Raw genomic sequence first — 27,259 nt, 5'->3', positions numbered from 1 at the left:
CAATAGAAGCCAGAAGTCCACATTTTATATGTAGTCTTTCTGTTTGGAGATTCACAGTTTTAAAAAAAAACACTGCAGGTCAAACAGAATGAAAATGGATTGGGTGTTTGGACTACAAGAGAAGAGCTTCTCTTTTAGATAGACAGACCATTGCATTTAGGTTTACATGTCTCTATTTTTTCTTCAGATTACAATTAGTTAAGTGACATCTTTCTCTGGATATATCCTAAACTCAAAGGGAGCATAGCAACTTTTTTTTTTTTAATACTTAGATATACTCTGATTTCTTGACTAGTTTCAGGGGCCACCCTATTCTCATTAGTACCGTATTGACCAACTGTGTAGGCTGAGGTGGTATGGGGTCACTGTTAAGACGTTTTACAGATGACCAGTCTTGGTCTTAACTATTAACTATTTGGCTTCTCATTTTGTCTCCTGATTTTAGAAGGGGTAGAGGCTCCCTGTAGGCCAGGGAAAGGAAGATACAGGAGGAATCTGGGCCTGGGGACATGTGTCAGCTTTGCTTGCTCTGTGGAGCTGGTATTATAGCATGTTTGCATGGATGGAATAAATGGGATAAAACCACTGGACCTTTTAAATTGGCATAAATATTTCTCTCTGAAATTAACAATCCTTTCCACCTTCAACTTCTTGTTTAGGGATCTACGGCAGGAAGGTGTCCGACAGGCCCATGGTAACTGGTTCCGTCTCTCCTTCGTCTACAACCACTATCTCTTCTTCGCCTGTATCCTGGTGGTGCTACTGGCCATCATCCTGTACCTTCTGCGGCTACGTCGGATTCACCACCGACAAACTCGAGCCTCAGCCCCAATGAACTTGCTGTGGATCGAGGAGGTGGTGCCCATGATTGGGGTACAGGTCGGGCCATGAGGCTGGGCAGGTTCAAGGAAAGCTCAAATACCCCAGAACTGCTGCCCATCGAATTCCACCGCTTTCTGGTACTGGCCTCAGATGCTGCTTTGCCTGACTTTGTGGATATTTGGCCTTGGAATTTCTACTTCAATATCTACTTTAATTCCTTCTCAATATCCAGGTCCTCTTCTCTGAAGAGAAGCTGCAATTTAGTCTGTGAAGAACTAAATGAGAGATTGGTGCTAACAAAGGGGACCAACTTTAGTCCAATTGAAGCATGCTTCTACTTCTTTATCTGAGAGATCTGGTGTGCTCCTGGGATCGAGACTTTTCTCCCCTTGCTTTCAGCATGAGGTTCAGCATTGGGCACACTGAAAGCCTAGCTGAAACCAAACTTGGAGCATCTGATTCAAAGCCGAAGACATTCTACCAAGTGCAGCAGCCCCTTCTTTCTCTGTAACAGAGATATCATTTATGTGGAGATCCACAGCCTTTAATAGGGATCCAAGATTTTTGCAGATCAGCGGAACAGATAAGAATTTCCAGGCAACCAAAATAACACAACTTCTCTGCTTACTCGACAAAGAAGCCACTGTGGATGTGGCTCAAGATCCCTGACATCCTGTTGCTGATACTAGATTTTAAAAGGTTAGAACCCTTTCTAAACGAATGGTCCAGTGAAGATTTTAACAATATATTTTCTGATGCCTCGTATGACCAGAATTGAAAATTTTTCCATGTCTCTGTGGCTCTGAGGCTGTTTGGGCATTAATTTTTCTTTTTGAGCCTTAAGGGTGCTTATAGGGAAGAAGAAACTGGGATGGGGAGTGGGGACCTGGATTTGTCTGGTCACTGTCCTCTTGGCTTGTTTTTACAAGTCCTTACGTGGGAAGATTCAAGAAAAGTTCTTTTATTTCACTGCTAAGATCAATATGTTTGGGAAGGGATGCATTTGGGTTGTTTTTAAAGAAGGAAAGAACAGTATCAGGAGAGCGGGCCAAGGCAATAAAATCCAAGCTCTTATTTATTAATGTTTTTCTGAGAAATAATAGTTTTCTCAGTTGGGCTCTTGGAATATTTGAAAAGAAGCAAATCACAAACTTTGGAATAGACAGATAAATCTGTTAATAATCCACCTGGCAACTTTCAGGATATTTCCTAAGCGATTTCTCAGTCATAAACAGCATTTCCATTAATGGGGACAGGGGAAAAGCCATAGTAATTCCATTTTTATCCACTACCCTTCAGGATCTTTGCTTCCTCTCTGCATTTAGCCTTTAAATTGCACAAGGATTTCTTTCTCATCCCCCATGGAACCTTCTTTATACTTTAATCTTTCCTCTGTGTAGCCTTAAATGTCCTGCTTAAGAATATGCTCCCAAAGTTAAAATAGTTTTTTTTTTTGTCAGCTTTGAGTTCTAGGATTACAAGAGTAAGGGAAAAGTCCTTGACTTATAGGAAAAAAAGTGGAATTCTTAAAAAATAAATTTCATACTGAGAGTAGAAAGGAGTTAAGTGCTTCATAAAAGAAAAATAAATCCAGATCCTCCTGGAAATAAACTGAGATGAAAGTAAGTATACTTAAAGTAGGTGAAAAGATGATGAGTCTTGAATCATTTTCAAATTAGATAAAAATGAATCCAGCAGAGTCTTACAGGTTCCTTTGGAAGAACTTTTAACGTTTCATTAGGGCTTATGTCTCAGCAGTTGAATTTTTAAGGTTTCTAAGTTGCCTTGATTTTTTTTGACTCATCTTTGTGTCTGTACTGTGAGCGAGCCCTTGCCTTATGAATGCTGCTTATAAATAACATCATAGTATGTTTTTGCTAGCCATTGCCTACTCAGGTAACTTTTCCCTCACCTTCGTTTCCAAATACTATTTTTGGATTTCTTATTTTCTTGTGTGATCTACTCAATGATCTTCTCCAAAGCTACCTAGCTGGCTAACAGTGATCACATTTGTGTGCTCAGAATGAAATTGAAGCATGGAGGAGGCAGTGATCAGTCCAATTTGAAAGCTCTTATTAAGTTATTCTTCATCCTGGTTATGATGATAATAACTACCATTTGCAAAGCACTGATTATGTACCAGACACTCCATTAATAATTTTATGTATGTTATTTTAATCATGATAACAACCTTTCAGATTGGTATTGTTCTTTTTATAATTGAGAAACTCAGGATACTTGTTTATCTTTCCATATAAATGTATTTCTTATTCATAATTTAGTTAGTCTGGTTTTTTTAGTGTATTTTATCATGTTTATTATTTTATCTAGGCTTTATTATAATGAATAAGGCATCTGAGTTCCATGGTATAAAAATGAGGACAAATTTTTGTCATACCCCTCAGAAAAAGATAATTTGTTGTTGGTTCTGGCTCCTGTGCTGCTTCCACTGGTCCCAGTTAAAAAATTTTAAAGGAAATCTTATTCACTAGAAACAGAAGCCATTTATCCCTTGCTGAGGATAAATGGTGAGGGCCAATAACTTCTATATATTGCTTTCTCAAAATGAGATACTCTTGGATATAGAATCACACAGCCTTATCTTTTAACCCTCTTTTTGCCCTCAGTTTTTCAAGGTATCTATTTGCATTTCTGCATTCTGAGTAGTTTTCATGTGAAAATGATCATGATTTCATAAAATTCACATTCCACTAGTTTCTCTGAATCTTGCCAAGCAATCTTCCTTACAACAGTAACAGCAAACCTAAACTATTTCACTGTTTTAATAGGTCGGTCAGAAGTGTCAAAATTTAGTCAGTGGTTTATAGGAGCAAGGGTTATTATTCTTTATGCAGGCACAACCCATCACTTTTCTGAATTCTTATCATGAATTATTCTTATCACCTAATTGGCATTACATTCACTTAAGTTGCAGTTAATTCTAATCCAAATTTTATTGGGTTGGTGCAAAAGTAATTGCAGTTTTGCATTTTTGAAATTTGCTGTTTGATATTGGAATACATTCTTAAATATGGTTATGTTATATATCATTTTAATGCACATTTTTTGCTTTCTTTTTTTTGATAATGACTTATTACTTGCTGTTTATATTTATTTTAAACTAGGGAAATGATGTTAATTAGTCAAAAAAGCAAATTGGAGCAATTCTTTATTCAGGTTGAAAATGAGTTGTAAAACAGCAGAGACAACTTGCACCGTCAGCAATGCATTTGGCCCAGGAACTGCTAACAAATGTAGAGTGCAGTGGTGGTTCAAGAAATTCTGCAAAGGAGACCAGAGTCTTAAAGATGAGGAGCGCAGCAGCCAGCTACTGGAAATTGACAGCGACCAGTTGAGAGGAGCGTCGAAGCTGACCCTCTTACAGCTACATGAGAAGTTACTTTGGAATTCAGTGCCAGCCATTCTGTGGTTTGGCATTTGGGACTGGCAGCAAACGGGAAAGGTGAAAAAGCTCAGTAAGTGGGTGCCTCATCAGCTGGCCACAAATCAAAAACTGTCGTTTAAAAGTGTTGTCTTCTCTTATTCTGTGCAACAACAAACCATTTCTCAATCGTACTGTGATGGGCGACAAAAAGTGGATTTTATATGACAACTGGCGATGACCAGCTAAGTGGTTGGACTAGAAGAAGCTTCAAAGCACTTCCCAAAGCCAAACTTGCACCAAAAAAAGGTGGTCTGCTGCCAGTCTGATCCACTACAGCTTTCTGAATCCCAGAGAAACCATTTCCTCTGGAAAGTATGCTCAGCAAATCGGTGAGATGCATCAAAAACCGCCAACAGCTGCAGCAGGCATTGCTCAACAGAAAGGGCCCAATTCTTCTGCATAACAATGCCTGACTGCACATCGCACAACCAACACTTCAGAAGTTGAACGAATTGGGCTACAAAGTTTTGCCTCATCTCACCATATTCACCTGACCTCTCACCAAGCACTTCTTCAAGCATCTCAGCCACTTTTTGCAGGGAAAATGCTTCCACAACCAGCAGGAGGCAGAAAATGCTTTCCAAGAGTTTGTCAAATCCTGAAGCATGGATTTTTATGCTACAGGAATAAACAAATTACTTCTCATTGGCACAATTTGTTGATTATAATGGTTCCTATTTTGATTAATAAAGAGCTGTTTGAGCTTATAATGATTTAAAATTCACAGTCCAAAACCGCAAATTAAGTTTGCACCAAATTAATACCACCTCTCTATACTTTGGCTCCTTGAATTGATTTTCCTTGGTCTAGGAAATTTTAATCACTTTCCACCAACCTTCTATTTATTCTTCCAATATTATCCAAAGTATTCTGCCTTTGTCCTCCTTAGCCCAAGTGCTTTCTTTGACTTCAAAGGCCTTGTTGTTCAGTCGCTAAGTCATGTCTGACTCTTTGCGCCCCACGGACTGTGGCACACTAGGCTCCTCTGTCCTCCACCATCTCCCCAGTTTGCTCAAATTCATGACCAAAGGCTTTAGGCAATGATTATCAAAATGTGGTTGACTGAGTCTGTCATGCACTTGCTAAGCTAGTCATTTTAGGCATTAACATTTATTATCATGTCCATATTTATGAGGTACAGTAACTTCTCACTGGTTATGGATTCTTGCCCTGGTTTTGTCATTATGTAGCTCAGGAACCCCAGGCAAGTCACCTGCCCTCTCTGGTTCTTTTTTCATCTATGACTAGCCAAGATGATTGGCGGCCAGTTCCAAAGGGAGAACAGTTGGCATAAGGAACTAAAGGCAGAGAAGTGATAGAGTAGTTTCAGGAAGAGGGCTGTGGCCCTTGGTTTAGAAGACCAGCCTGCCCAAAGAACCAGTGGTCAGGTCATCTCTTACTTTACTCGTAACCCGTGAAATAAAGGTTGGTGGGAATGGAGTTTCCAAAAGCAATCACAATCAGAGAATGAGATTTTTTTAATTGAAACTTAAGATTTGTTAACCCCAGTGATTTTATGGATAATGAAACTGACACTCAGAATGTAGTAATACATGCAAAAGAAATGCTCATTGATACAATCTTCTTGCAAGACTGTTTTAACAATATATATAATATAGCTGACTGCAGCTCATCATGCTCAATCTTTATAATTGTCTCTGATACTCATTTGTGGTTGCTCACATTTAGGAATAAAATATGAAATACTTTGTCAAAAATAGTATCAGGTTTTCAGTACATCCATTCTGGCTTCTTTAGTTAATATATCCAAGCAACTCATGGTTTTACCATGTAAGGTATAAATGTTTATTAGAGCTACTTTAAGGAACTTGGTTGTATTTATGGGGCAGTTCCTAGACTCCCTTACCCAGTGTGTCATTTCTTTTTGCTGTTTTTAAACTTCTTTCAAACCAGTTCAGAACTAGTATCTAATTTTCCTTTTGGCTGTGGTATGCAATGAAACTTCAATTGGAATTAAGAATTAAGGTATAAGTAGTAGCAGATGTTTCAGATTCTCCCAGACTAGTCTCAGGTTATGCTAATTTCATAGTCCTACACTAGGGCCATATGGTCTGTCAAACTTGCAAGGATTTGTTGGTATTACAAAAAATATTTGTTAAAAAGACTTAAAAAAAATATCCGCATAGACTTCATTTATATTAGTACATTAGTATATATTACTAATGTAATACTAGTATATATATACTAATATATTAGTATATTAGTTTCCTTTCCCCTCTAATATTTCACTATTTCTCAGTACCATTATTAGAGGGACAGAGGAGGAATACATTTGTTGACTTTCTCTGCAAGTCTGAGCAATAATATCATTTTATTTGGAAAACTGAATCATTACTCATACTACAAGGGCTTTCTACTTTTAAAATGTATTCAATCATTGCTTGCCATTTTTATGAAGACCAAAGCTGAAAAAAAAATTGAGAATCCCAGCATGAGTGTAGCCACGCATGCACGATGACTTCAGGCAAGCTGAGGCTCTCCTTTTTAGGCAGTGCAGCCACTCATAGGTCTTCTGGCAGCTGATCACCCCTCTCCGCTTCTCCAGGTAAGGCAGCCCTGCGACTCTCTGAAGCAGCCCCTTCTACAGAGCCACCTGCCAGTTGAGCCTGTTAGAACTGCTGGTGGTGAAGGCACTGCCCCCTAACTAGCTTCATAAAAGTCTTTCTCTGCAAGCAAGAATCGCAGCCACTCTGATTTCTGGAATTTGTTGTGTTTGAAATTTTTATTCTACAATCCCCCTTTAGCTGAACCCTTCAAGTATACACCTTGTCTCCTCCATGATTTCCGCCTTGAGCATGGGATCCTGCAGTGCTGAAAGGCATCTTTTTATTACGACCCTCAATGAAAAACTCCCTCTTGCTTTCAAAAACCAAAGGCTGCCTATATGGCATTACTTTGGGTGGGTGGGGGGTTGCTAAGTTTGTATGTTTTTCTAACACTTAACATTAAATAATAGTTTTGCTGAACAGTTATTGAAATTCTGATACTGTTAAGTAAGTCAGTGTTGAACAAAATACACAATGCATGTTAGAGAGGGGATGCATTGTCCCTTATGCAGGGACATGGGTATATATGTTACATATACCAGTATACAACCCACCATCATGCCAGGACCATAAGAATTGCTGCAGATAAACTGGTTATCCTACTATTGTGACCATCAGTGTTGGTCTTTGCAGCCAGCATCACTTTTTGTTGTTAAGTTGTTGGACTCTTGCAAACCTCATGGTCTGTAGCCTGCCACACTCTTCTGTCCATGGGATTTCCCAGGCAAGAATCCTGGAGTGAGTTACCATTTCCTCCTCCAGGGGAGCTTCCTGACCCAGGGACTGAACCCAAGTCTCCTGCGTTGGCAGGCAGATTCTTTACCACTGAGCCACCCGGGAAGCCCAGCATCACTTTAGGCAGTGGCTAATAATGACCCTTGCCACAATGGACAGCATTTGTCAAAGTAAGTTAGACAAAAGATATTCTGTATTAATTAAGAAAGTGAGGTATTTTAATTGCCTTTGGTATTTTAAAACCAACCGACAGGATTGTTGGCTTCTGAAAATATTAAAGGAAATTCATTTCATCTTCTGGGTATGATGACTTAATTTGAAAGCAGTGTCTGGGACATCAGTCTGTAATCATCCATTTTCCATTTATTCATACAATATTTGGTGGTATGTGTCTGGTTCTGGGAATAATGCAAACAAAATAATTCAGATAATATCCACTCACCAGGAGCTCAGAGATGGGCATTAATAAAGTCATCTTTAATAAAAGAAAAAAAATGAAGTAAAACATCTGCAACTTGAAATTATTTAATTCATTTGGTACTTTTTTTTTTTGGAGGGAACAGTAGCAGCATTAGCATATGGTTCTTTGAGTTGGATCAGACTGCCCTCTCCAGACTCAATTATTAACTAAGAACAACCTTAATTTGGGGATCAGGAGATGATAGTTTGGGAACCTGCCCAGTGACTGCCGCTCTCATTCTTTAGAGAATTCTATCTGGAAGAGGTGATACCCCACTGGCACACTAACCAGTATCAACACAGTGGATTAAATGAGATAGGGTGAGAGGAAATTTGGAGGGAATGGGAATAAGCTGGTCAGAACTTTCTAAGGTAAGTAGACTACTAGGGCTAGTAGTGGTTCCCAAACTTGTCAGCACATCAGAATCACCCAAGGAATTTGCTAATTATGGCTTTCAGAGATTATGATTTAACTGATCATTGCTAAGGCTGAGGTCAGGATTCTGAAAGATTCTAATGTGAGAGAAGCTGGGAACCACTGCTGGCAACAGCAAAAGCTGTTTCCTGGCCAGGATTTTTATTAACAAAAAAATCAAAGACAAACTGCTACTTCTATTTTGCTAAGAACCATTTGAGGATGATACACTGTTGGTCACACTGAAACCCAGAGGATACTGGAGTTGAAAGGGAGCTGTGATCATTAGTCCAGCAGCTGTACGGGGGCACACCTTAACGTCATTTATGGCTCCCAGATCTGTTTAGCCTGCATAATGTTCTAAAAAACTTGAGACCATTCACATAAAAATCTGGATATTTGGTTTGTCTGAAAAGTTGGATCTCACAACTGGACCTGCAGAGCAGCAACAGGTTAGCACTCAGCAGAGGTTTAGCCCCTTGATGGGCACCTGCTCTCTGGGTTCACCTGTTTGCACCAGTCTGCCCTAGCAGGCATCTGATTTGGTCCAGGTGGCTCCTACCTTCTACAAAACTAAAAACTAACTTTCTACAACTTTTACCCACTGCTCCCAGCTCTTCCTTCTGCAAGAAGGGGCTTCAACTTGTCAAGGGCAGGATTCTTGCTGCCTCTAAATGTTCTCCAGCTGAATACTCCTACTTCTTCCAAGTATTTCCGGTGTGAAACGGGTTCTGGACTCCTTGCTGTCCTGGTTCCTGCCTCTTGATACATACGTACCATTGAGTATCCTCCTTAAAACATGCAGTACCCAGAATAAAATGCAGCACTTGCAGTGTGGTGTTCTGACAATGGCTGTGGCACTTCTATTCACAGAATCTCAAACACCACTAGTTTTTACCATCGTCATCACATGGTTGGTTCATACTGAGCCTGTGTCCAACTGAAGTCCCTAAGTCCTTTTTTATATGAAGATGATAAGCTAGTTTTCTCTATCCCAAACTTACATAACCTATTCAAATGAAGATGTTACATTTATGACTGGTTTAATTTCATCTTGATGATGTCACTCTGGAACTGTTTTGTGATCGTCATCTATTCTATCAGCAATGTTGGGTTGCTCCATCCTCAAATATGGTCTTTGTGATGCCTTCATCCAAATTGCTGATTTAAAAATGTTGAATAAGACAGAGCCCTGTGAAATATCAACAGAGGCCAAAATCACACCAATTCACTAGTCAGTAATTTGTTTAAATAACCAAAGAGATGTCCATGTACTACACCATCAAGGCTGTATTTTTCATATCCCTAAGGCTCTTAGGAAACCCTTCCAGGAACTGATTTATACTATTCTCCATTCATCTCATGTAGTGACGTAACAGCCCTATCACAGGAGGAACTAGGTTAGTGCTTTCCCCCATTTTGAAAATCAAGACACTAGAAGAAAACAGCTATTTCTTGCTGAAGGCTATCTGAGTACTTTAGGATATTGCTAATACATCCAATTTGAATCTCTACCTGATCGAAGTACAGTTGAGATCATAAGAATTTCTACTCAGGCAGAATCGAGGACTCAGGAGGTCAAGGAAACAGATTATACATGTAGAACCAACAGCTTGTCAACATTTAAGAAAACTGACACAGAACCTGTTAAGTAGAAAATGAGAGACAATTCTTTCTCTACATTAAATCTGATTTTCAACAGATTTAAAAAGGAACCTTGAGCAAAACCACACTTAATGACTTGCTTGATCCAGTGATTGTCCCAAAAACAGGCAAAGAATTTAAATAACTTGACCAATTTGGAAACCACCTGGTATGCCAAGGTCCTCCTCTCAGAAAAGCTCAAATTCTTGTGCTCTCTGATGCTCTCTCAAAAGCACAGTTTCAGTCCTAGGAAGCTGATCTTCTGAGAATTATTTTGGGACTCTTCGGAGTTCATTCATGAGCCAAAGGGCAACGCTGAGCAGAGCCAGGGAGCCTGACTGGTGAGTGGCAGCCAAAGGAGTTGGGACGTACATCAGCAGAGTACTAATACCCAAGCCCACCTGTCACAAAGAAAAGCAAGCAGTAAGCCAAGGGGGAGACACACATTCAGAACTGAAATGACTGGCATGGATAATCAGACACATAAACCCTCCACACTTTCCCATCAGAACTTTACAGAATATATTTTAAAATTTCACAAGCGAATAGACTTACAACAAAAGAAATTCAAATTAGATAAAACTAAGATTCCCCCTAATTATCCTTCATCTAGCCCTGTTCTCTTCCCCAAAGGTAGCCACTATTACCAGTTTCTCACACTTGTATTTTTATATACATGCTTAAAGAAAAACGTAACAGCTTTTAAAAAATGTATTGCTTTGTCATTTTTTTTCACATAATAATGTATGTCTTGAGATCTTATTATTTTAAACTGCTGTACAGTATTCCACAGTATGGCTATATCACAGGTGTTTATTTAGGTGGTTTCTAATTTTCACTTATCACAGTAATTCCATCATGAATTCCCTGGGAACAGCTCTTTGTGCATTAGAGTATCTCCAGGGCAGGCAAAAATAAGCCAATGTGCTTGATCAAAGGACTAAACATTTTAACACTTCAAAAAATATTGCCAAGTGTCCTCAAAAAAAGAAACTATAACAAATCATGCTCTCACCAAGAATATACAACTGTATGTTTTCCTATACCCATGCCAATGCCTGATTTTTTTTTTCATTTTTTTCCAATCTGACAGGTACAAAATGGCACACAGTGCTTTAATCTGTTCCTCTCTGATCCTGAGTGAGGCTAAAGGAGTTTTTCATATTTACTGGCCATTCATCATTTCTCTTGTGAGAATTGTGTCTTAATATCCTTTACTTATTTTGTTTTCTGGTTGTTCATCTTTTAGTCTACTATGAATATTTTCTCCTAGCCTGTCACCTTTCTTTTTAAATTTTGTTTTGGGGACACCTTCAGAATCAAAAGAAGTGGCTTATACCTGTGTATACGCCAAAGCTAGCAGAGTGGTGGCTGCTATCTTGGTCCTTCGAGGAAGGGGAATTCTTCGGGAGAGGAAGTAGAGTACCGTAATGGCAGTAACTGAAGTGATGCCCTGTAGGGTAGAAAAAGTCTTAGCAGGTGCCAAAAGAATGTCCTACCCCCTGGTTTCTGCTCACCTTACAGCTAATTCCCCCAGATCCACTGAGAAACTACTCAACACTTTCCCCTCCCAGGCAGAGAACAACCTGATGACTCCTCAAGCTCTTCCCTGCTCCTCTTCTGCTCGCCACTTCAATGCAGTGGAGGCGTGGCTCCGCTTAAAGTTTCTGCACTTTATACACACTGACTGTCTCCCAGCAATCTTACCTACCTTCCAATGTGGGTGTCTGTCCGGTGTGGCCCTCAGGTTTTAAATTACTCTTTGCATCAATTCAGTTCAATTCAGTCGCTCAGTCGTGTCTGACTCTTTGCGACCCCATGAACCGCAGCACGCCAGGCCTCCCTGTCCATCACCAACTCCCAGAGTTTACCCAAATTCATGTCCATTGAGTAGGTGATGCCACCCAACCATCTCATCCTCTTACTTACCCTAATTTTATCTCTATTCTAATCCTGTATTTTTAAAACAAGGATGACCCCAGCACATGACAGTTACTATTTTCCTGGGCTATGAGTAGAGGAGGTGGTGGTTCTTCCAGCTAGTGTTAAAAAGATCTAAAGTCTCCTTTTCATTACCACTTTAGAAAGAGAGTGTGGAGCTGGCAGTAGGATTTCCCACCTTCCATGGTATCAAGGAAAATGTTTTCTATCATTTTCTATACCAATTTCACATTTTTCTCTTCATAGCCATCCAATTTCAACCAGACTTTACTTATTCCAAAATGCTGTGTGGCAGTGGGGACTGACCCCACACAAGGTAACTTGCCCTAGCCCTAGCATTCCCTCTGGAAATGAGGCCCCTGGGCCCCCCTCTCTGGGTGCTCTACTGTCATCTCACGCTCAACGTACCTCAGTCTGCTGACATCCTCTGTCCCTAGCTCAACACTCATTTCAACAGTCCCATTCCTGCTGGTGTGTTTTAAACATGTCACAGAAGAAACTCTAGGATCGCCTTTGATCTTTCTTCACTTCTGTTCCTGCAGCCAGTCTTCTAAGCACAACAGCCTTTCAGGTTCGTCTTCTCAAGTCTGGGTCCTACCATGAAGCCCTGAACCTTATCACTCTCACAGCATTACTACAATAGCACTACTGCTTCTCCCAGGTCTCCTTGCCACTGACCTTTCCCTGAGCTCTGATTTATCATGCTCAGGCCACCAAGCAATCTTAACACGACTCAGAGTAGGTCCGTAACAAATATTAGCTTAAATAAGATGAGGAGTATTTATGATGCTCTTAGCTCCTTGGGGTCTTGGTGCAGTCCTGATGACTATGTGTTCAGCAACCACTGTCTTTACACTCTCTTCTCTACTTGGCCTCATTTCTGCTAAAATGACTCTTCTTTGCATGTGCAGGATTGAGGAGAATTAACTTTAAAAAGCTGGCAGTATCCCGCACGTCAGAATTTGGCTAGAAGCATGTGGATAGTTAAGACAGAAACATCACATCAGAAAACTGGTACTAAATTTCTTCTAAAAAGAATTGTAGTACCCAATCTACCATCTCAATGTTGCTAGCAGTGCTTGAGACACCCATAGCCTGTGAGAGGTTCCTTGTGTGTAGTAGCCAGTAACCGCCAGCCAGACTTACCAGAACCCGGTGATCAAACTGCACCATGGTGGGATTCTCGAAAACATTCCTCAGGAGAGGGGAGAAGGTAAAGAGATCCTCTGGGATCCAAGATTCTCCCATCTTGGGGAAGGAGTTGTAAACAAGTCCAGCATCCAGCCCTGCCACAAAAGCCCCTGGGTTCCAAGGTAAATAGTATTTATTAAAATGAGAGAAAGAAGAGAGAAAATACTAGTTCTGACATGAAAGTGAAAGTTCCCTTTGTGACCCCATGGACTGTAGCCCGCCAGGCTCCTCTGTCCATGGAATTCTGCAGGCAAGAATACTGGAATGGGTAACCATTCCCTTCTCCATGGGATCTTCCTAACCTAGGGATTGAACCCAGGTTTTGATCTGCACTGTAGGCAGATTCTTTACCCTCTGATCCACCAGGGAAGTTCTGACATAGAAAATGTTTATTATGTCAGAGTTAGACAAAAGGAATAGTCAGAGAATAGAAAGATCTACAGCAGGGGTTCTCAAACTGTGCTGTATTCACCAAGGAATACACCATGGAAACTTAAAACTTGCATCCTCACCTACTTCCACCCCAAGATTCTGGCATGCCTCCCCTAGAGGGGTCGATGAGAAGCTCTAAAGAGAGGAATATTTGGAAAAGTTCCTTTACTGACTGTGATATGAGTTCTCTTTACTGCCTCGCCTCCCTACTGCCAACTGATCTATTCTGGAACTAGTTAATTTACTCTTTCATGTCCTCAAGTTTCCATTTAAATGTCACTTTATCAAAGAGATCTCTCCAATAATCCTCTATAAGATAGCACTCCCCAACCCCATGTCTACCCCCTTATCTTGCTTTACTTTCTTCGCAGCACTCAACATCATCTGGCATGTTATGGGTTTTATTTATCTGTCTTCCCCAACTGCTCAAAAAAATCTTATAAACTAAACCCTGGATAAACATACGAGGAAGGTATCCATGAATGGATAACTGATCCATTATTTATGATCACAGAAGATTTAGGTATGTTAAATCATATTCTTTATTTTTCTAAATTGCATTTATAAAGTCAAAATTCATGTTCTTCCATCAAAAAAAGGGGGAGGGAGATTTGGGTGGGATCACTGGTTTGATGGTTTTATTTAGAGCTGTGCTATCCAATCAAACTTCCTGCGATGATGGAAATGTTCTATATCTGTCATCCATCCATACAACAGCTGCAAGCCACCCACTGTGGTTACTGAGCACTTGAAATGTGGCTACTGTGACTGAGAAACTAAATTTTATTTGCTTTTAAGTAATTTAAGCTTAAATAGTCACATGAAGCTAGTGGTTATTGTGCAGGGCAGGTCTAGAGTAAGAAAGGTAGAGCTGTGATTTAAAGAATGAGAGAGATCTGTTTTAGTCTCTGCCCCAATAAACTCCCCACCTAAAGGCCATCTTTGAGGGCAGGCTTTTGTCTGACCTATCTTGGTATAATGTAATAACAATAATGTTTATATGATAACAACAGCTAACACTTACATAGCCTTTGCTACATGTGAGGTGCTAAATACTTCACATATATTACTTAAACTATTACCATCTTCCCCATTTTATAGATGAGGTCACTGAGGCCCAGACAGGTTACACAGCTTGTCCAAGGTCATATAGTTTATAGATGGTAAAGCCAGGATCTGAACCTAGACAGTCTGGATCCAAGTAGATGTTCAATATATTTGTTCAACTAGCTGAAAAGCAGGATTTGGGGAAGGAAGGAATAGAAAACAAGAGGGTGAAGATGAGAGGGTGGGTATGAGAGAGGCAGGTGTGAGAAGGAGATATAAAGATGCAGGAGGAAAGCATGAGGCAAGAGATCCCACCTGAAGAGCAAAAAGAAGTTAGGCCGCCTTTGATAAGAAGAGTCCTACCTGAGAGAGCCGTAAGGAACACCAGGCCTGCAGTTCCATGAGCAAATCGTCTCAACCGCAGGAGTTGACGCGTTTCAGGCAACTAAATGAGAAAATTGCCAGAGACACTGACTGCAGGAATTGGGAAAGGCAGCCAGATCTCCAAGGACAAACTCCAGAGACAATCTGAGGCCAGATCTTCTCTGACTCCTAGACTAGGTTACGCGCTCCCAGATTTTATTAAATGTATACATTTACTATTTGTCTTTCCTGCTACCTTATAAGTTTTGTGAAGACAGGAACTGCCATCTCACTTGCTTACTACAGTAATCCGAGCCCAGTAGATGGCATATAAGTATTCAATATACATCTGTTCAGGAATGGAATGATTTGCATCGTTCAGGGAAAACCATTTCACCATGGTTAAAATGATGTGGCTTAAGGTAAAGAACTGGATTTTCATGTCATGTGTAATATTTAGTGTTTAGCAAATATAATTAGAATCAAAACTGTAGAGAGAGTAGAGTAGGGATTCTTGCATTTAGTGTTTCAGGTAAATTGTTTTTATTTTACTGTAGCCAGCAGCCAGCTTGTGATAATAATCAGGAAATCAACAAATGTTTAGCAAGAACTTTACACACAGGCAAAATGAGCACACATGCCAGCATAAAGGAAAGATACAAAGGAAAGCCAGAGTGCTGCCCTCCAGCGATTTACAATCCAGTATGTGAGGAGTTAGGGACCATTACTAAGATTTCATAGGACAGTGCATCAGCACTGGCCATTAGAATTTTCTGTGATGACAGAAAAGTTCTATTATCTGTGCGGCCCAATATGTGGCTATGGAGGATCTAAAAAGAGGCTAGAGCAAGTGAAAAAAAAAATTTAAGTTAATTTTATTTAAAGTTTAAGTAGATAACAAGTTTGTTTATACAAAGTTATTTTTACTTAATTTTAATTAGAATTTAAATAGCAATAGTGGCTAGGACCTATTGTGCTGGACAGCACAGTTCTATATGGTTGACTATCATCTCAAATCCTTTCTGTAATTAGTGGAATATAAATAAACAAAAAGAGAAAAACAATTAATAATTCAAAAGTCATTGGTAACCTTTAAGAGTACCATTCAGTCAGGAGTACTTAGGAGACTGTCCTAAGCACTGTACACTTGATATGTGCAAGTGTAGGAGTGAATGTGTAGACGGATACAGATGGGGTGAATGGGGAAGCCAGATGACAAGAAGTGGAAAAAAGAATGGGTTGTTAGGATGTACAGCTATAGATGTAGATTAGTTTTAGAAGTCTGGCTTTGAAAGTAAGGATAGGAACTAGTCAGATGTGAATTACCTACTATACCAATGTTTCAACCCCATCTGGCTTCCCTGTGGGATGAGTGCCAAGTCAACAACTCCTGTTCTTACTGGAATCCAGACCTCTGGCTCCAGATACCTACGAGATGATTCTACTTAAAAGTCCTACTATCTACCTAAACCTCACTCCATGAACAGCTTATTCAGGCCAACCATGACTTTGACACCTAAAATAATTAGCATTTTAAAATGTATTTCCTTTTAATCAGCATACAGAGAAAATACTTTAAGGTGACATCACTATGGTTTACTATATTGTCAGATCTGCTGAATGGTAGGGTCCCCATGGGAAAAATAAACAACTTAACATGGCTTTTGTACGCCACTAAGGTCCACAAGCAACTCTCATTCTGGTCTTCCTCACCTCTCCACCCATCATCCCGCTGGGAATCAGAAGTCAAGTGGTCAACTTCCAGTCCCCTATAATGAAAAGAACATCTTTTTGGGGTGTTAGTTCTAGAAGGTCTTGTAGGCTTTCACAGAACTGCTCAGCTTCAGCTTCTTCAGCATTACTGGTGGGGACATAGACTTGGATTACTGTGATAGTGACTGGTTTGCCTCGGAAATGAACAGAGATCATTCTGTCATTGCTGGTATTCATTCCTTCTTGTTGCTGGTATTCATTCCTGCTTTTACTAAAACTCATGTTTTCTTGATAGGCAATGCTGACAAAATATTTGGCTCCTATACTAATTATCCTTTGAATAAGCCACTCCTGCCCAAAAGCATAAGTGCAGGTTTTACTTTGCCATCGTGACGCTATCCAGAGTCTCAGAGTTGATTGTTTCTCTAAACTTTGGTTATATCCAGCTTCTAGTAAACTGATCGATGTTGCTAAGGCAATGTACGTATTTTGACATGGAACTTCCATTTAGGACCAGAATTTCCATCTCTGACCCTGTCCACATGTGTGGTAAACAATACAGACTGACTTTACCTTGTGCTGAGGAAGCAGCAAGGAGAGCGAGGTCCATAAGCTGGCACAGTAGAGCACAAGGGCTGATCCCAGATGAGCAGCAAGGCGGTACTGACTGACTCGAGGGATGTCATGGGAATCTGGTTTTTCTTCTAATCCACTTTTTACCATATACCATCCCAACAGGCCCTACAATCACAAAGAAAAAGGGTAAACAAAACAAGATTGAAGCTATCTATACAACTTGACTCCCTGAGAAAATGAGTATCCTCTGACCCCTCCTTTCCATATGTTCCCATATCCCTAGGAATAAAGGAATTGAGACCTACCCAATTTCCACATACAGCACCATAAATACTTAACCACTGTTTAGATTAACATTTTACTGAAGCCTATAGTCAAAGCTGTGGTTTTTCCAGTAGACAGGTATGGATCTGAGAGTTGGATCATAAAGAAGCTGAGAGCCGAAGAATTGATGCTTTTGAACTGTGGTGTTGGGTAAGACTCTAGAGAGTCCCTTGGACTCAAGAAGACCAAACCAGTCAATCCTAAAGGAAATCAGTCCTGAATATTCATTGGAAGGACTGATGCTGAAGCTGAAGTTCCAATACTTTGGGCACCTGACGCGAAGAATTCATTGGTAAAGATCCTGATGCTGGGAAAGACTGAAGTCAGGAGGAGAAGGGAAGATAGAAGATGAGATGGTTGGATAGCATCACCAACTCAGTGGACACGAGTTAGAACAAGTTCTGGGAGTTGGTGATGGACAGGAAAGCTTGGCGTGCTGCAGTCCATGGGGTCACAAAGAGTCAGACACAACTGAGTGAATTTAATTGAACTGAAGTAGAGCCAATATGATGGCTACTCCATTTCTTCTAAGGAAATGTTGCCCACAGTAGTAGATATAACGGTCATTTGAGTTAAATTCACCTATTCCCATCCATTTTAGTTCGCTGATGCCTAGTCAATGTTCACTCTTGCCATCATAGTCAACAAGAGTCCGAAATGCAGTACTTGGATGCAATCTCAAAAACGACAGAATGATCTGTTCATTTCCAAGGCAAACCATTCACAGTAATTCACAGTAATCCAAGTCTATGTTCCCACTACTACTGTTGAAGAAGCTGAAGTTGAACGATTCTATGAAGACCTACAAGACCTTCTAGAACTAACATCCAAAAAAGATGTCTTTTTCATTATTGGGTACTAGAATGCTAAAGTAGGAAGTCAAGAAACACCTGGAATAACAGGCAAATTTGGCCTTGGAGAACAGAATGAAGCAGGGCAAAGGCTAATAGAGTTTTGCCAAGAGAATGCACTGGTCATAGCAAACACCCTCTTCCAACAACACAAGAGAAGACTCTACACATGGATATCACCATATGGTCAATACCAAAATCAGACTGATTATATTCTTTGCAGCCAAAGATGGAGAAGCTCTATACAGTCAACAAAAACAAGACCAGGAGCTGACTGTGGCTCAGATGATGAACTCCTTATTACCAAATTCAGACTTAAATTGAAGAAAGGAGGGGAAACCGCTAGACCATTCAGGTATGACCTAAATCAAATCCCTTATGATTATACTGAGGAAGTGAGAAATAGATTCAAGGGATTAGATCTGATAGAGTGCCTGAAGAAATATGGATGAAGGTTTGTGACACTGTAGAGGAGGCAGTGATCAAGACCATCCCCAAGAAAAAGAAATGCAAAACGGCAAAATGGCTGTCTGAGGAGGCCTTACAAAGAGCTGTGAAAAGAAGAGAAATGAAAGGCAAAGGAGAAAAGGAAAGATATAAGCATCTGAATGCAGAGTTCCAAAGAATAGCAAGGAGAGATAAGAAAGCCTTCCTCAGCAATCAATGCAAAGAAATAGAGGAAAACAACAGAATGGGAAAGACTAGAGATTTCTTCAAGAAAATTAGAGATACCAAGGGAACATTTCATGCAAAGATGGGCACAATAAAGGACAGAAATGATATGGACCTAACAGAAGCAGAAGATATTAAGAAGGGGTACAAGAATACAAAGAAGAGCTATATAAGAAATATCTTCACAACCCAGATAATCATGATGGTATGATCACTCGCCTAGAGCCAGACATTCTGGAGTGTGAAGTCAAGTGGGCCTTAGGAAGCATCACTATGAAGAAAGCTAGTGGAGGTGATGGAATTCCAGTTGAGCTATTTCAAATCCTAAATGATGATGCTGTGAAGGGCTGCACTCAATATGCCAGCAAATTTGGAAAACTCAGCAGTGGCCACAGGACTGGAAGAGGTCAGTTTTCATTCCAATCCCAAAGAAAGGCAATGCCAAAGAATGCTCAAACTACCACACAGTTGCACCCATCTCACACACTAGTAAAGTAATGCTCAAAATTCTCCAAGCCTGGCTGCAATAGTACATGAACCATGAACTTCCAGATGTTCAAGCTGGATTTAGAAAAGGTAGAGGAACCAGAGATCAAATTGCCAAAATCCGCTGGATCACTGAAAGAGCAAGAGAGCTCCAGAAAAACATCTACTTCTGCTTTACTGACTATGCCAAAGCCTTCGACTGTGTGGATCACAACAAATTGTGGAAAGTTCTGAAAGAGATGGGAATATCAGACCACCTGACCTGCCTCTTGAGAAATCTGTATGCAGATCAGGAAGCAACAATTAGAACTGGACATGGAACAACAGACTGGTTCCAAATCGGGAAAGGAGTACGCCAAGGCTGTATACTGTCACCCTGCTTATTTAACTTATATGCAGAGTACATCATAAGAAATGCTGGGCTGGATGGAGCACAAGCTGGAATCAAGATTGCTGGGAGAAATATCAATAACCTCAGATAGCAGATGGCACCACCCTTATGGCAGAAAGCGAAGAAGAACTAAAGAGCCTCTTCGTGCAAGTGAAAGAGGATAGTGAAAAAGTTGGCTTAAAACTCAAAATTCAGAAAACTAAGATCATGGCATCCAGTCCCATCACTTCCTGGCAAATAGATGGAGAAACAGTGGAAACAGTGACAGACTTTACTTTTTTGGGCTCCAAAATCACTGCAGATGGTGACTACAGCCATGAAATTAAAAAACGCTTGCTCTTTGGAAGAGAAGTTATGACCAATCTAGACAGCATATAAAGCAGAGACATTACTTTGCCAACAAAGGTCCGTCTAGTCAAATCTATGATTTTTCCAGTAGTCATGTATGGATGTGAGAGTTGGACTATCAAGAAAGCTGAGTGCCGAAGAATTGATGCTTTGAACTGTGGTGCTGGAGCAGACTCTTGAGAGTCCCTTGGACTGCAAGGAGATCCAACCGGTCCATCCTAAAGGAAATCAGTCCTGAATATTCATTGGAAGGACTAATTCCTGAAGCTGAAACTCCAGTACTTTGGCTACCTGATGGGAAGAACTGACTCATCTGAAAAGACCCTGATGCTGGGAAAGATTGAAGGCAGGAGGAGAAGGGGACGACAGAGGATGAAATGGTTGGATGGCATCACTGACTCGATGGACATGAGTTTGAGTAAACTCCCAGAGTTGGTGATGGACAGGGAGGCAAGGAGTCAGACACAACTGAGTAACTGAACTGACCTGAAGAGCCAAATACAGAAAAGTACACAAACGTGTATTTTGGACAAAACCTTTTGGACAAATTCTGGACATAATTTAACATTACGTAAATAGTGAAATATGAAAGTAAAAAGACAGGTGATTTGACAAAAACTAGACTGTGAAAGCTCTGGAGAAGCTTGACAAAGACAACTGCTTAGAAACAATTATTCTCATGTTAGGTGGGAACAGACAATTATCAAAGTTTGTGGGAGGGCAAGTCATAAAAATCTGTAAAGTTTTTCAGGCAAATTGGTTCGCCAGTGTCTAAATTTCTACTCCTTTTTAAAAAAAATTATAATGAAAGTACATGCTTAAGTGCAAAAGTTTAAGGTACATATTATTATTCTATGATTCTCTGTTTAACTGACTTTTCATTTAACAAAACTGTCAGTTCTAGTCATATCGGATAAGGTACAGCCCTTTCACGCCAACCCTCACCAGCTAACAGAATCATGTTAATATAAATATATGCGCCTCAAGGTCTCTGGCTATTTCTTTCCCCCTTCACTATTACCCTAGATGTTCTCATTATCTTGATTTTATCTGCAGAGCGTGCTGGAAGATGAGGGCATTCACAGTGTGATCTGCCAGCCCCCACTTTCTTCCTCCCAAAACCCTATCTGCCATCTTCAAATTTTTGCCTCCCTGAAAGTCTGACTTGTGTTTTGTTTTTTTTTAATTTTAAAACAAACATTTGTTTCACCAACTATCCCCAGTTTCTATTAGATTTTTATTATGTCTAACTCTTTATCATCTGTTTCTATCCCTTCTATTTTGTCTCTTCCATCTCCCTCCTTTTTTTCTAATCATGAGTTGGTATTCTTACCACTTTGATTTAAATCAACCAATTAGCTTCCTCCTGACCAAATCTTGATATTTCTTCAATGCTCTGAGACGCTTTGTTAGAGCCTGTATATCTTGCCCCACATACTCCCATGTGTCCTCTCTAACATCCCTTTACTTGGCTCTCAGGCTTCCCTAACCCCAGAACTGCAGAAATCATTCTTTTCCTTAAGAGAAGTTCAACTTACACAACTTTAGTCACCATTTACACTTGACCATCTCTCAGTTACCTCTGTATTCAAAGATCCTTCATCCCACAAAATGGTTCTCTCTGGAAATTTCCCTATTTGTTTCTACAGCCATTCTAGCATAGGGATCCCACTTCCCTATAGAGCAGGCAAGTTAGAAAAAGGGAGGAGACCAAGGACTCAGAAAGAGCGCCAGGATGGGAAAGAAACTCTAATTCTTGTGACACAAAAACATATTTACTGAGCGCTTACTGATTCCAGACACTAAGTACTTTACATGCACGATCTTTTTAAATATTCATACAACCTAAGCATTAGGGTCTATTATTTTCCCCATTTACGGGTAAGACAAGCACAACCTACAGAGGTTAGACAACATGCCCTATTAGGTGACAGAGCTGGGCCTTGAAGCCAGGCCTATGACACTAAAATCCATGTTCTTACCCCCTTTGTTATACTATTTCAAAGATTACTTTACTAAAAACATGCCCACTAGGAAGCTCCTGAGAACATTTCTGCTTTCCCAAACTTGAGTAAATCTCACCTGGAAGCAAACTAAACCACAGAGGGCAAGAACACGTCCTTTCAGGCCACGGGTGAGCCAGCCCTTTTTCCAAAAGTAGGCAGCAGGCAGGATGTATGCGAGGCCTACAAGGCGACCCCACATTCGGTGTGAGTACTCCATGTACCAGATGAACTTGAATTCCGCCAGCGTCATATCATGATTCAAGCTGGGTGAAAAGGGAAGTCAAAAACAGAAAGATCCATCTGATTTTTATTTTCTGATAGAATGCAGGAACATTCTTGGTTTTGAAACTTGACCAGTCTGCCATCTTCCTCATCAGCCACCTCAGAATCACTTTGGAAATGGAGGTTTAGAGTAGGAAGCTTGCTAAACATACCTAAATCACATATCAAAGAAGAATAGAACCTACTGTTCTGAAATGTTTTAAATAAGAAAAAGATTGAGTGGATCTACTGGGATGTCTACCCAATTTTCTATAATACTTACATTTTAAATTCTGGAAATTGCTGATATTTTTGGAATTCTGCTTCCCATTCCTCTTTGCTTGTGGGTGGCTTCATCTCCTTTATTAAATGCCAATCTACCATTGAGAGGCCAGACTCTGTCAACCTTAAGATAGGGAAGAAATTTGAGTGTATGTGTTAAATTTCAGTGTGTATATGGGTGTGCACCACACTCGATTACTCATAAATGGTTTACAGTAGCAAGCAGATCTGAACTTGACTCCTATAAAAGTAAATGTATCATTTCATTGTTTCCTCTTTTGACAACTTGCTCTCTTCTTACTGCTTAGAATTTTGTCAGAAAGAGCTGCTATCAGGTACAAATTTCTTTACTCCTTGTTCTATTTCATTAAACTCTCCTTATTTCTTTCACTAGCATTCCCTGACAGATAAAATCAACCCTTAGACCAAAGAAATGTGCCCTAAGTGCGTAGCCAGTATTATTTACACAAGGGGAAGAGACTGCTACAGATATAAATCAGTTGAGGTTACTAAGTGAATTTAAAGACAATAAAAATCAAAACTTATTGATTATCCTACATAACACATAAGGTAAGGGCACAGGGAATGCAGAGAGAATTTGAGGAAGACATACTTTAATAACACTAGAAAGTATTTTCACCAAACGGGGTCAGGGTTCCAAAAGTAAAAAAGCCGACTTCAGGTCTGAGGCAGGATGTGTACAAGACAAACCTGGAACATCTTACCCAGAAAGCAAGGGATCAAAGTTTACCAGGTTCCTGTCAGAAAGACTGGAGTTAATCTGAAGAGGTTCCCACTGACTAAAGACAGGACAACTGGAGCAAACCATCACCACTGCAATGGACTGAAACAAATCAAATATATTTAAACCTATCAGCTCATTAATACTTAAAAACTCACTTTATTGGTCACTTTTGGAAAATGCTTGGAACCAACTTATTACTTTGAAGATTGATAAATAAAGGGAAAGGAATTAAGTGTTTATCCTGCCTTTCCTAACATGTTGTACCTCAGCATAACCAAATCATTGACGAGAGAAAGTTTTTCTTTATAGTTGAGCTAATAAAATACCTATTACAATTTTGCAAATCTAATGAAGTAATAGATTTAGGCAATGATCATCAAGGGCTGTTGACATCTTTAACAGACACCAGATATTTATGAATGATCTAGTCACCTATGAAGTAGTTTGCTCCCTGTCCCCAACCTGAACCCGATCAAGCAACAAGTTTGTCTACAGGAAATACAGGGGACAATGTTGTTGTTGTTGTTGTTGAGTTGCTCAGTCATGTCTGACTCTTTGCAATCCCAGGGACTACAGCATGCCAGGCTTCCCTGTCCTTCACTACCTCCCAGAGTTAGCTCAAACTCATGTCCATTCAGTCGATGATACCATCCAACCATCTCATCCTCTGTCATCCCCTTCTCCTCCTGTCTTCAATCTTTCCCAGCATCAGGGTCTTTTCCAGTAAGTCAGCTCTTTCCATCAGGTGGCCAGAGTATTACAGTTTCAGCTTCAGCATCAGTCCTTCCAATGAATATTCAGGGTTGATTTCCTTTAGGTTGGACTGGTTTGATTTCCTTGTTGTCCAAGGGACTCTTCAAGAGTCTTCAGCACCACAGTTCAAAAGCATCAATGCTTCGGCGCTCAGCCTTCATTAGGGCCCAACTCTCATATCCATATATGACTACTGGAAAAACCATAGCTTTGACTATATGGGACTTTGTCGGCAAAGTGATGTCTCTGCTTTTTAATAGGCTGTCTAGGTTTGTCATAGCTTTTGGAACATGTTAAATACCATAAATGCTATTAGCAAAATCCAGACCGTGAGAAACTACAAAGCACAAATGACTTGGGTTTTTTCAACAATAGCAAAAAACTGCAAAGGGTGTAGGGGAGGTGGAGGGAGTAGAATCCAAATCTATAACATCTCTCTATAGATTTAAAGAGACCTGGTCGCTAAGAGTCGGACATGATTGAGCGACTTCACTTTCACTTTCATGCATTGGAGAAGGAAATGGCAACCCACTCCAATGTTCTTGCCTGGAGAATCCCAGGGACGGGGGAGCCTGGTGGGCTGCCATCGATGGGGTTGCACAGAGTTGGACACGACTGAAGCGACTTAGCAGCAGTAGCAGAAGCAAGAAGCATGCATGGGCTTCCCAGGTGGCGCTAGTGATAAAGAATCTGCCTGCCAATATATGAGATGTAAGAGACACAGGTTCAATCCCTGGGTCAGGAAGATCCCCTGGAGGAGGGCATAGCAATCCACTGCAATATTCTTGCCTGGAGAATCCCATGGACAGAGGAGCCTGGTAGGCTACAGTCCAAGGGTCGCAAAGCATTGGACATGACTGAAGCACCCAAGCATGAAGCATGCACAAGAACCAACAGTGAGATGTGGAACTTATTTGTATGTAATTCAAACAAACTGTACAGAAATTTTTGTGACAAATCTGAACTCTGATTGTAGGGGGAAATATACACAAACAATGCACAGCTAACAGTTAAGACCTGAACCAGTCTTTATGAAGGGCTTCTACAGCATGCATGCATTAATAAAATCCTAAACTGTTCTATGGTGGGGCAAGCCATCACACATGTTCCTTCTATAGGCCTCAGTTTCTGCATACTAAAATGTGGGAGCTAGGTTAGATGATTTCTAAGGTCCCTTCCCCCTCCGTCATCCTGCATGTCTACTGATGATCCAAACAGCTGACTATGAACAAATTACTCACCTCGTTACTCCACCAAGAATAACTGCTCCAGCCACTGTCCCGCTGCAGACCAGGAGCCATCGGCCCACCACCCGCTCCGCAGCCTTTGAAGGGAGGGACACTGTACCCCTTCCAGGTTGCAAAGCTACATCGGAGATAGTGCTGTATTGCCCTGGCCTCAAGGGGCGCCTGATCCCACAACTGCAACCACACTAAGGATCAAGACAGACAAATTACAACTGGAGAAAGAGGAAAAGGCTTCACTCCACTGCTACTCACACAGTCTCATTGTGTCTGGTATGAAGTACCCTGGTCATATTTCCACTGCTACTGTCCAGGTAAAACATCATCTCTTATCTGGGCTGCATCTACCCCCAACTGGTTTGCCTGCCTCCAATCCATCCCCACACTACATGAACCTTCTGTCTCTCATATTTCTCCCAGACTTAACTCTACACCTAAATATGGATTAAATAAGGATTATTTCCTTTCTTTTATATGATTTTTCTCTAACTGAGGTTCTACTTGTCCCCTGACTGACCTACCACAGATCTCAGCTGGGATGTCACCTCCTCTAGGAAGTATTCCCAGACCCCCCTACATATGTGCTGGGTTACTCTCCCAGCACACTATACCTGTCCATCACACAGCAATGTATCATTTAGTACACAGAGGTTGTCTCTATCTCCCACTAAGCTATGAGCTATAGGACAGCAGTGTCTGATCAGTCTGGCTTCTACAAACTTCGTTTCATACACAGTTCCTTTACATAACAAGACCTTAATAAAGATTTGACAAATGAGTTACAAACAAATGAACTGTGACTTCCTCTAGGGCAGAAGACTTGATATTTTATCTTGCTTCCCTGACCCAGGGATCAAATCCGAGTCTCCTGAGTCTTCTGCATTGGCAGGTGTATTCTTTACCACTGAGCCACCTGCGAAGCCCAGTTAACTAAGTAACTTTAGACAAATTAAGCCTCAAGTTACTTCTCTGTAGAATGGAGTTACAGTCCCTAACCTGACTACCCAGTAGCTTTGAGCAGAAATCAAACATACGGGTAAAAATCACTGAGCTTTCACTATGTGCTAAACCTCTGTGTATATTAACACAACACTTATGAAGTGCTATTATTCCCATATTGCAGACGAGTAAATTGAGGCACAGAAAGGTTACTCAACTTGGCTAAGAGCACACAGCTAGTAAGTGGTGGGTCCGGATCCGAACTCAGAAGCCCCAGACACAGTGAAATGCCTTGTAAACTTCAAGGAGCTAGAGAAACGTGATATGTGAGGATATCTCTTGGCCCTTTCACCCCATGCTCGCCTGCGCGACTCGGCGCTCTGCCCTACCTGTGTTCTAGGCACCACCCTAGGAACCAGAAGCCGGAGACACGGGCTCCCCAGCAAGGCCGTCAAGGGCGTAAAGAGTAATCGCTGCATACTATAAACAGTGCCCAACGACCACCTTCAAGCTCCTGCGCTCTCTTGTCTCTTTTCTCCGCCACCAACGGAAGAAGCACTTCCGGGTCACACAAACGAGCTCCTCCTCTTCGGAAGGTCGGAGCGAG

At 40.7% G+C, this 27,259-nt stretch overlaps 2 protein-coding genes across 5 annotated transcripts in view; one reads left to right on the top strand and one right to left on the bottom strand.

Annotated features, from left to right (window-relative positions):
- The window catches only part of ENTPD7 (ectonucleoside triphosphate diphosphohydrolase 7), a 42,039-nt gene extending 31,964 nt beyond the window's left edge, over window positions 1-10,075 (top strand). For 3 of the 4 annotated variants that reach the window (XM_013975120.2, XM_013975121.2, XM_005698318.3), the window contains one exon: window positions 660-10,075. In XM_013975120.2, the coding sequence (XP_013830574.1) occupies window positions 660-891 (232 nt within the window). In that variant the 3' untranslated portion in view covers window positions 892-10,075. The remainder of the gene's footprint in view (window positions 1-659) is intronic. The other variant, XR_001917308.1, reaches the window with a different exon arrangement.
- Window positions 9,716-27,230, bottom strand: LOC102179346 (cytochrome c oxidase assembly protein COX15 homolog). The gene is made up of 9 exons (XM_005698319.3): window positions 27,042-27,230; window positions 25,711-25,901; window positions 22,973-23,095; window positions 22,505-22,691; window positions 17,348-17,515; window positions 15,062-15,143; window positions 13,175-13,329; window positions 11,427-11,540; window positions 9,716-10,488 (listed from the first exon to the last, which is right to left on the bottom strand). Exons 1-9 carry the CDS (start codon window positions 27,129-27,131, stop codon window positions 10,357-10,359), a joined length of 1,242 nt encoding a protein of 413 aa, XP_005698376.1. The 5' UTR covers window positions 27,132-27,230; the 3' UTR covers window positions 9,716-10,356.

This window comes from Capra hircus, chromosome 26 (assembly GCF_001704415.2).
Source record: "Capra hircus breed San Clemente chromosome 26, ASM170441v1, whole genome shotgun sequence".
Classification (NCBI taxonomy): domain Eukaryota; kingdom Metazoa; phylum Chordata; class Mammalia; order Artiodactyla; family Bovidae; genus Capra; species Capra hircus.
This window is presented reverse-complemented; position numbering and strand designations above follow the sequence as displayed.

What these genes read in the sequence shown, in the direction of transcription:
- LOC102179346 (XM_005698319.3), bottom strand. Translation starts at nt 27,131, where the DNA reads ATGCAGCGATTACTCTTTACGCCCTTGACGGCCTTGCTGGGGAGCCCG. An exon ending in ATTCTTGGTGGAGTAACGAG is followed by an intron (nt 23,096 to 25,710) that starts GTGAGTAATTTG and finishes CCCTATCTTAAG; the next exon opens with GTTGACAGAGTCTGGCCTCT. An exon ending in GTTCCTTACGGCTCTCTCAG is followed by an intron (nt 13,330 to 15,061) that starts GTAGGACTCTTC and finishes CTTGGAACCCAG; the next exon opens with GGGCTTTTGTGGCAGGGCTG.